The 10,657-nt window shown below is 40.8% G+C and overlaps 1 protein-coding gene across 1 annotated transcript; it reads right to left on the reverse strand.

The window, feature by feature from the left end:
• Positions 1-252: 252 nt before the first annotated feature.
• Positions 253-8,936, reverse strand: tnfsf12 (TNF superfamily member 12). The gene is made up of 6 exons (XM_011487550.4): positions 8,251-8,936; positions 7,001-7,079; positions 5,619-5,675; positions 5,445-5,468; positions 5,212-5,339; positions 253-1,604 (listed from the first exon to the last, which is right to left on the reverse strand). The coding sequence occupies exons 1-6, from the start codon at positions 8,422-8,424 to the stop codon at positions 1,344-1,346; spliced, it is 723 nt and encodes a 240-aa protein (XP_011485852.1). The 5' UTR covers positions 8,425-8,936; the 3' UTR covers positions 253-1,343.
• Positions 8,937-10,657: the final 1,721 nt, after the last annotated feature.

Here is a 10,657-nt window from a genome sequence, read left to right on the forward strand (position 1 = left end):
GAATAAGGGTTACACACCGCAGTTTTAGCTCCAATCCTTGACGTTCTCTGAATTGTCTATTGTTGGCTGTTTTTAAGTTAGTTACGTAAACAGTTAAAGAGTTACGGTAGTAGAAAAAAGGTCATCTTTGGAGCTAAAGCTACGATGTCAAAATGACGTGTAGCTACTTTAGCCCAATTCAATAAAACCGTAGCAAAACAACAAGAACAAAAAAGCATGGTAAAGAGGTGACTTAAGTTTGTGCAAGCGAACTCTTCTGCTAAGAACTTTTTATTTAGGCTGCTGTGAAACATTTGCCATTCACCCATTTGCTTCATTGGTTTTTGCAGTCAGACATGTCAAAGTTTATGATAAATGCACCATTAAAGCAGAAATATGACTAATAATGCAGTTATGTTTTTTTTTACAGAATATACTGCACCATTTCTATTTGTACACAAAAGGATTTGTTCGGGATACACAAATGCAAAAAAAACAAGGACCGTCCAACGTGTGTAGCTTTTTTCTTATATTATAATTATTATTGTCAGCCACTTATAAAAAATATAGTTTTTAGAAAAAATATAAAGCAAAAAAAATTCACTCCAAAAGTCAACATACCCCACTACTGCTTTGACTCGCGTGCACCAATCAGATCCTTTACAGTGGAGGTGAAGTTCATTGCATCATCAGATACACGAGGACCAGCCGGGATAGAAAAAAGAAGCTACATCAAAAGCTGTTTGCTTTCTATACAATAATGGTTTTCCTCTTTTTTTTAACTTTACAATCATCTGACCTTCAGGCAGAGAATTCCCATCGCATTGTTTACAAATGCTTTCCTCTTAGCCTGCTGCCATAACCCATTCTAACAAATATAAATGTACAAAATACATATTCACACGTATGTAATCACATTGACAAGACTGTACTAAAGTCTTTCTGATTTGGTAGAAATCATACACGGAAAGGCATCGGTGCAGTTAAGAGGGAAGCCCTTAGGATACTTCAGCTGTGGAAGTCTGTACAAGCCCATAGTTTCTAGACTGACATTGATTTCTGAGGAATCCATGAAGTTGGAGAATGTTTATTAAGGCATTTTGTTTACCGTAGACCGTAATTTTATCCGAAAGTCTGTTCCAAAACAATCCAACAAACAAAAATCCACAAGAACAAGTTTTTCTTTAAAATGCAAATATATGGGAAGAATGAATGAATTCTGTATGAAAGAAAGGAAGAAAAAAAGCAAAAATCCTCGATATGTCAATCGTCCATAGAAAAAATATGTATATTCCTCCAGCACCTTTAAACAGTTTGTGTACTTGGAGAGTAGTTTGCAACAAGGAGCATTTGAGCTCTGAGGTTCAGTTGACTTTGAAGATGCTGAAGACATGATTGGCTGCAGAGTGAAGACTGAAGGAGGGGCCGGTCACAGCACGCAGCTCCGTGCCTTTGTCCAGTCGCAGCAGCCCAGACACCTGGCAGGGTTTCACAAAGTGGAAGGAGTGCGGACCGGCGGAGGGGGTCGTCCCGTAGCCCTCCATACACTGAAGCTTCTGTGGCCTGAGGCCATTGGTCACTACGTCGAGCTTAACGTACTGAGACTGTCGCTCGTTGAACAAAACCTGAAGAAGAAAACAGTGAGATGTTCTTAATCACAATTTGAAATCCTTGGTAATTCTAAGTACCACCGCTTAACCCTTGTGCTATCCCTATGACCCCACCCTTACATTGATGTGTTCTCCCTACCATGACAAAGGTGGATAAAGGTGGAAAGATTTCATGTAATCCATGGACACCAGTGAAGATCACAAATCATTGAAGAAAAAAGGTTCAGCGCACTGTCTAGTGGGTCTAGATGACCCAACTCCCAACGTTAAAGTGCCTAGGATAGCACAAGGGTTACAAATAAAAAACTCTAGATCTATCAAAGCAGGTGCCAAGTAGGAAATTATTTCTTTGTGATTTCAAGATTGATTCTCTCAAAGTCTCTTTTTAGGGTGTATTCAGACTGGAAACAGGAAAAGTCCGTCAGTCTGGACTGTGTCCTCTTAATTGGTTCCAGATTGAGTCCAGAACCTTGCGTTTGGTCTTTATTCAGACTACCTTCAACTAGACATTTCTGTTTTGAATCAAAGCTTTTAAACAAAAAAAGTGACTAAAGATCTCTTCAGCCATTGGCCAGGAATGACGAGGCAAAGCAGTGACAGGTAGAAAACATGAATGTTGTACGCTTTGCAATCCTTGTCAGGATAGTTGAGTTAGCCAAGCTTTATACTTTGCTGACTAACTGTGAATGTCTGTATCAACGTCAGGTACAACACTTTTTACCTTGGTACTGCGGAGGCATGCTACTAGGCGGTTACTGAGGACGCAATGTCTAAGAAGGTACTCTGATACATGTTTATGAAATATAGATGGCAAACTGTTTGACAAACAATATGTATCACGTTAAAAGTTGTATAAAACTTGTGCTATCTTATGGGGTCTAGATGACCTCCCCCTTACATTGACGTGTTCTCCCTACCATGACAAAGGTGGATAAAGGTGGAGGATTTCATGTAATCCATGGACACCAGTGAAGATCACAAATCATTGAAGAAAAAAGGTTCAGCGTTACCGGTTACCCCACTGCCCCTTCATCACCACACAAGATGGCACAAGGGTTAAATGAGCCTGCATGCAAATAAATGCAGTTTAGCGGCTTTCACTATATTTTTCTTAAAAAATATCAGACAGATAACCAGTTTTTCAGTATGACTTTTCTCTGTTTGCTATTTTACAAAAATGTCCATTATTTGTGAAAAAAAAGTATTTTAGAAATATTTACTAACACCAACCCGCACATTTTTAACAACCCACATGAAGACCAAGCAGTTACAATCCAAAAAACTAGCTAGCCTTAGCCTTTTGTTTAGGTTGTGGAGTTAGCATGCTAATTTCCAGACCGGAAATACCGATAACAATAGGCAAATAGCAACAGCTCATCTTTTTAAATACATGTTACGTAGTTACATAACGTTGATACAAATTCTTATGAAAACATAAGAGTTATGAGCAAAAAAGGGCAGACTTGTTCTTTTTTTTTAGCAAAATGTATCAGTGTAGGCTACTGTAAATTTTTGTATAATAAACACAAATAAAGATAAAAATATTGTTTGTTGACTGACTCAACAGAATGTCCTTGTTAGAATAATAAAATCATTTATTAATTCTTAATTGTTTTATTGTTCTGAACCCCTGATGTCAAAGAGTGATAAAAACAAGCAGACCATGTGACGTAGATAATGGACTAGTTTTGGGTAGTCTTGGCTCTAACCTGGTGAAATTCACAAGTGTGAGGGCTGTACTGCTTGGGAGTAGCAACAAAACCTCTTCTTGTATTTATCGAAATGTTTATTTATTCATTTTCATTTTTGTTTAAAACACTTTAGAAAAAAGGACTTAAAATTAGAGAAGTAACAAAAAAATATAAAAATAAATAAGTGACTAGTGCAAATAAATCTCAACCACAAACAGTTAAAAAAGCTTACACCATGGTCTGGGTGAATCTTTGATTCTGATTGGCTGCTGTGTGTGTATTAAAAAGTGATAACCGCACGCCTAAAAAAGAAGTTCCGGTCACATAGTTTAAATTTTCTATATCACTGCCCTGGCTTCTTTAAAACAAACTCTTGCTTCATCATTTGGACAAAAACAAGTGGTAAGAACTTTCTCTCTAAACTGATGCTTTATTTAACCCTTGTGCTATCTTAGATGACCCCACCCTTACATTGACGTGTTCTCCCTGCCATGACAAAGGTGGATAAAGGTGGAAAGATTTAATGTAATCCATGGACACCAATGAAGATCACAAATCATTGAAGAAAAAAGGTTCAGCGCACTGTCTAGTGGGTCTAGATGACCCAACTCCCAATGTTAAAGTGTCTAGGATAGCACAAGGGTTAAACCATCAGCATAGATATTGCTTTCCTTTCTCGCTGCACTCAAGATTGGAGGTTGGAGCTGCGGAGCATGGTGCACTCTGCACACACTGACAAATAGTCCGCTTTTTGTAAAAAAAGCAATCCTAACCAAAAAAATAACTACTAAAAACTGGTTGAATATTTATTTCTTTTGTAAGTGACCTTGGTATAAGCGGGTTAATAACCTTTGCTTTGCGTCGGACGGTTCCGGCTTTCCACGGTGTGTTGATTTCTGATAATGCACACTTCATCAGCCACTAACTATTACCTGTTCAAAAGGGATTGGGTGGAAATAAGAACTTTTTTGACTATGAAAGACATCTCAGTTGTTTCTCATTTCATACTATTTTTTTTTTGTTTTTTTTACCAGACTGCAGTGGATGCAGTCTATTTTCTTGTTTGTGTTTTAGTGCTGGGATACATGTTTAGCCCCCACCTGAAAAAATTAGGTCACCTAGACAACAGCCTGCATGATTGGGAGATTATGATGCACTTATAAGCAGACACATGACCGCAATAAGAGGGATGTCATCAGCAAACACTGAACAGTAGTTTTTGGTAGAAATTAGGGCTGCACGATATGCGATATGAGGGATTAATATTGCGATAACGATATAATTTGCGGTATATAAACAAATAGCGAAACAACCAAAAACATCATTCCCATTTTATTGCAACAGTTTAAGAATTGTACTCCAAATGACCCTCGTTGACATAGGATGGAACATCTAACATAAAAGGGCTCCATCTGATTGGTCAACAACGCTAAAGAGTCTATCCGATTGGTCAAATGCATAAAGGGATTTATTTGATTCGTTAAATAATTTAAGCTGCCATTAGATTGTTTTAGCACATTTAAGGTAACCATTTATTGCAATTTCTGCTGTGTTTTGCAATATGCATATTGCACAGCTTGATCTTGCGATAACGATAAATTTGCGGTATATTGTGCAGGCCTAGTAGAAATGCAAATTGTATGCGTTTCCTACAGGTAAGAGCTTTTTGAACAAATCCAAAGATCAATGCTGGTGTAAAGGCATAACCTTATTAGTTAAGATTAACCATAAAACTGCTTGATATAGTACTTTTTTGTGGTTAAAAAAAGAAAACCTAGTATCAGTCCAAACAATACTGACAAAACAAAACAGAAGTTTTAGAAATTATTTGAGCTATATGTGCATATATTATAGTTTCTGTGTAGAAGCTGATGGCAAAGTAGTAAAGACATCTCAATTTGAATTTTTATTACAATTTATCTAAAACTCACCTGGCAGTACAGGAAATAGACACCTGCTCTCTCCACAATGAAGGTGCCTTGCTCTTTGCTGTACCTCACTGCTTTGCTCATATTCAGAGTCCTCTCCTCCCAGCCCTTTATCACTCCACCTTCTCCCACTGTGAAACACAATAATGCATATCCCTGAAAATTCATCACACTTAGAAAAGCTCTAGACAAAAAAAGAGAAAAAAAAATGTGCCCCCTAATTTTACGACTCTTACCTTGCTGAGAAGAAACTTTGGTTACTGTTGGAACGTCGGACACAATGGAGGAATCAGAAAAAGAGGAAAGTCAATTAGGGATTTTATGCGAGGAGTCATATAGGAGAACAATATTCAAAACACTTCAGCAGATGCTACATGAGATGGCTATAAGAGGTCTGCCAAGCCACTTACTCTCAAACTGAGACGCTGCTTTCCTTCCACTTCCATGTCTCCCTCGTGCTGTTTCACCTTTAAAACGCAAAGACAGACAGAATATGAGCGAGAACCCATGGAAACAATGTCTTTTTTCCCCTTATTGATAACAAAACCATTTCCATCTGTATCAAACGTGTTGAGTTGATTTACCGATGTTAGATTCAACCAAGTTAAACTATGTCCGCAGATGGATTTTCTTTCCAAAAATGTTTCCTTGTGCGGGTATTTGCTGCTCCATCAGATTTTTTCCCCATGATGAAAGTTTGTGTGAGTGGAGAGGTCAGCAGAAGGAAATAAAACACCAAAGATGGACAAAAGACAGCAAGAAAATGTCAAACTCCGGCTTTCGCAAATGCCACTGAGGGGCTAAAGAGCTAAATAAGAAAAATTGCATTCTGGGAGGAAAAAAAAGGTCCTTTGGTTGCTTTGTGACCCCAAAAAGGGTCGATTTAGAGCAGAGTAAAGCAAATTCTGTGACCTCTTCTAGGAAAAATACAATAAATAAAGCACAATGCAGAGAAGCTGGAGCTCTGAAGGTTTATTTTAGCCATCAGAAGGGATACAACCTAAACGTTTGGGATGGAGAAGCCAACCGCAATTCATTCAGAAATTTCAAGTCCTTGCTAAATCAGTCACAGGTGAGTGTCTGTGTAGACTTTGGATTTGCAAGAAATACGCTTTAAGCCCTCAGGCTGGTTCCATTTTCCTCACGGGAGAGCTGTCTGTCACGACTAAGAACATTACAGCAGTGTCCTGCTGAAACACCGTCCAAAACTCAATAAAAAAAAAAAGAAATATCCAAGAATTTCTGTACACTGTGGCCAAAATTCAATATCAGTTACTAAAGGGGGAGGGGTGTTCTATAGATTCTTCTCTTTAGATACTCATTTGTGTTAAAATCCAACATGTAGGCTTAGACAGTGATCCCGTGATGGTGACACAAGCAGAGGCTATAAATACTGCGGTGATAGCTCATCAAATATCCCTGCTTTCACAACAAATCACAGTTGTGTCAGTCGTGTGCTCTGGGTTGGACAAAAAGATCTATTTCCCTGCCAAAAAAAAAAAAAAAAGAGCACAGCGAGGCTTTGCTCCCCCCCCTCCTACCAGCTGGATTCTTGGGCCTCCTGGTCAGACCTGTAATTTCTGAGCCCGTCCTCCAGCTGCCTACTTTTTCCTGTGTCAACTTTTAGCAGCGGGTAGCGTCTGTGGCTCACTGGATGTGACCAAAGTGGCATGTGGGCCAAGACTGGCCAGAATCTGACATCCTTTGCCCAAAAAAAAAAAACTTCAGTGGGTATGTAGTGTTTTTGGTGACCTGTGGAGCTAAAAAGACCCCAGTTTTGACCCCTCCGTACCATCTCTCTTTACTCGGTCCAGCAGCAGCTCCCTTTTCTCCAGAATGAGCTGAATGATGGCCTTCCTTTGCGTATTGACCTGTTGGAAAAGAGAGAAAAAAAGAAAAACACTTCGTTTATTATGGCTTCTCTGGCGTAGAACCCACATTGCCACAGGGGGGGCCCCAGTCCAGCCAGCCAGCCAGCCAGGCAGCCACATAAGCACCCTCTCCCTCCTCCAGTATCTTCTGCTGCCAGCCTGGCTTCACATTCCCCACTTCCTCAAAGGGCGCTTGCGACATCTAACGCATGTTTTCAGCCGTTTCACGTTCCTCTCTAGTGGGTCTCCAAGAATTTCTTTTTTTTTTTTTTTTTTGTCAAGCCAGCAAAGTTTCGAGTCCTTGGCAAGGGGCCCCAACAGAGGACTGGAGGAGATCTTGGAGTATGGAGAGAGGTTGCCTAAGGAAAAAAGCGTGATTGCTACTGTGAAAATGAGAAACAGAGACGTGCACTTCACTCTCCAGACGCGCTCGCTGGCTCTCATCAGGAGAGTTGGCAAATGGTCAAATGGACAGAATGGGGCCCCCACGGGAAAGGCTCCAGCATCAACACTTCATGTGTCTGACATCTATCTATCTATCTATCTATCTATCTATCTATCTATCTATCTATCTATCTATCTATCTATCTATCTATCTATCTATCTATCTATCTATCTATCTATCTATCTATCTATAGATATAGATATAGATGTGTGTGTGTGTGGGGGGGGGGGGGGGGGGTATGTGTGCAGGTTTGCCAACATCCCACACAACCAACCTGTCCCCATGATCTGAAACCCATGCACCTGGTTCTGCAGATTCCTCTTTGCAATCTAACTGGATTTTTACGCACGGATCAATGAGTAAAATCCTCCCTCTCTCTGTTAAAGATTTACACTTGTTGCGCCTCGGTGCAGCCTGTGGGGGCACAGCGCTCCGGAGGCAAATACCTGAACCTCCTTTCCATTAAATTCTAAGATTATTAAGATTAAAACACCGTGGCACCGTGGCGCTTTAACCTGCCAAGTGACTGACTAAAAAAGGTGGATTGTAAAATAAATTACATTTCCTTTGCAGAGTAATGGTGCAAAAGTGTTTGACCACACACCCCCCGCAACGATTCCCGTAACCACACACACACATGCACACACACGCACACACACACAAAAGGTTGCATAACTCTTGAACGTCTGTCAAAAGTTGCAGATATGTCTGTTGATGCGCTCTGACCTGCTCGAGGCGATCCTGCAGGATCTGGAAGGACTGGGACAGGTCCCGCGTCTGCCGCCAGGTCCACGCCGTGAACAGCGCGCTGCACGCCGCCAGGGACACGGCCACCACAGCCAGGGACGCCCAGACGACGCGCAGCTTGCGCACTCGCCTCCGCTGCAAAATCCTATGCATGTTGGCGCACGACTGCTCACCAGTCAAGGGTTCGACTCCATCGCCCAGCGGAGCGTTTCAGTCCATGGCGGCGCGGGCTGCACGCGCGCGCTGGATCCCGACAAAAGCAGATCTTGTCGTTTATTTATTAAAACTTAGAAGAGCGGGAGGGAATCCGAGCGCGTGAGAAGCACCATCCTCCTCCGAGAGCAGGTCCCCGACTACTACCACACATCAACTGTTGCATCCGGCTGCCCCCGCGATCCGTTGACTCAGCGCTCTTGTCTTCCCTTTAAGCGGCGCGCCGGGGGGTCAGACTATTAGGCAGACGAGACCGAGAAACACCGACCAGTGACATCACGCGCGCGCACAGCTGAGGGAAAAGTTTGCTGGTGCAAAGAAAGAAAGCCCCGAATGTCGGGGACGAACCCTCACTGACAACAATCAAGGTGCGCGCGAGGACCGCGCACGAGCGCAGCGCGAGCTGTCAGATCGCTCAGATCCACTGGAGTGACTTCGATCTGCGCGTGTGTGATCGTCAGTATGCTCTGTAGCCACAAGGTGGCAGTAAAGGGAACAATAATAAATAAATCCAAACGATGGGCCACAATTATTTATTGATTCATACTGTAACAAAACTGTATTATGGAAAAGAAAAAAAATCTTTAAAATCCTTTAAATACATAAAAAAATGAAAATGAAAATATATGTTATTACATAAAAAGTATATTATTATTATTTCCATGAAAATATATATAAGCAGGAGAAAGGTCACAGAAGCAGAAAGTGATGGACTAAAAAACCCTTCTTAAATTAAAATAGAATTACACAAATTTAATGTTATAGTTAAACAGACTTCAATACATAAATTAAAAGATACGTAAATTAAAAGATCATAAAACATAATGCAAAGATCATAAAACATAAAATGTTGTAATGTTAAAAATAATGAAATAAATCCAAACAGAATAGTTAGATGCTAAATTCTTTACCATTTGACATAGATGAAGAGTGGATCTATATAAAGTTGTTTTTAAAAGGCTCCAACATTTCAAACAATTGATGTTGCATTTAAATTATTCAAATGTATAGCTTTTTATTCGTACATTAAGACTGTAATATGTGCCAGACTTCCTTTGCAGAAGCAGGTAAATAAGCTTACATGACAGGATGAAGCACTGTGCAAGAGGACTCACCAAAGCGAAGCATGTTTCCAAACAATCTGGAGCATTTTTTCATAATCTCCATCTGATCCAATAAAAATGCTATTTTTTTTCTTTTTCAGCCTCCAGGGTTGATCTTAGCTGCTCAGTATTTGTGGTGTTTCTGTTAAAAACCTCTCAGATCAGTTCCTGACAGTGGACAAAATTAGCTCACAGGAATCTGCAGGATTCCCACACACTCTGCATGCTGTGTTTGAACGGCTGCCGTCTGGGAAAAATGCATCGTGCTCCTTCGAGCCACATTCGTCCCGGCTGAGATCCAGCTCCTGAACTCTGATCCCTCCCTTACCCACTGTGTGTGCAAAATCCCAACCGCACAAACGAAGCAGATTGTTTTGTTAGTGAAATACATGTTCTCCATAAAGCTCATTTACCTGATATTTTTATTATGTTTTTATTTACATTAGCCATGCTTTTCTTTGAGCTCATGAAGTGTCTCCTGGATATAAACACCATACTCACTGTAAAGCATGGGGGTGGAAACATCATGCTCTGGGGTTGCTTTTCAGCTAAAGAGACCAGGACGACTGATCCGTGTAAAGGAAAGAATGAATGGAGCCACGTATCATCAGATTTTGAGTGAAAACCTCCTTCCATCAGCAACGGCATTGAAGATGAGACGTGTCTGGGTCTTTCAGCATGACAGCGATCCCAAAAACACAGCCGGGCTAAAGAGGGAGTGGCTTCACAATAAGCATTTCAAGGACCAGGAGTGGCCTAGCCAGTCTCCAGATCTCAACCCCATAGAAAATCTATGGAGGGAGTTGAAAGTCTGTGTTACCGAGCGACAGCCCCAAAACATCTCTGCTCTAGAGGAGATCTGCATGGAGGAAAGAGCCAAAATACTTGAGACAATATTCCAGTAAAAAATGGTGTGAGCAACAAGTAAACATCACTTTTGCAAGCTCGCTACAGAAGCGTCGTTCAAATATACAACTTTTAATTCCAATTTTTTTTAAACTCAAGATGGCGGCCTCTATTTGAGGTCAGAGATCAACAAAACTTTGGTTGTAGTTACAGACCTAACCTGA

The sequence above is a fragment of the Oryzias latipes genome, chromosome 18 (genome assembly GCF_053564925.1).
Source record: "Oryzias latipes strain Hd-rR chromosome 18, Olatipes_Hd-rR_3.1".
Taxonomy (NCBI): Eukaryota; Metazoa; Chordata; class Actinopteri; order Beloniformes; family Adrianichthyidae; genus Oryzias; species Oryzias latipes.

Bases quoted from the DNA above. Each gene is read 5' to 3' on its own strand.
- tnfsf12 (XM_011487550.4), bottom strand. From the start codon at position 8,424: ATGCATAGGATTTTGCAGCGGAGGCGAGTGCGCAAGCTGCGCGTCGTC. The intron at 7,080-8,250 runs GTCAGAGCGCAT...CTTTTCCAACAG, and splicing joins TGCAGGATCGCCTCGAGCAG to GTCAATACGCAAAGGAAGGC. The intron at 5,340-5,444 runs GTAAGAGTCGTA...TGTGTTTCACAG, and splicing joins CAAAGTTTCTTCTCAGCAAG to TGGGAGAAGGTGGAGTGATA.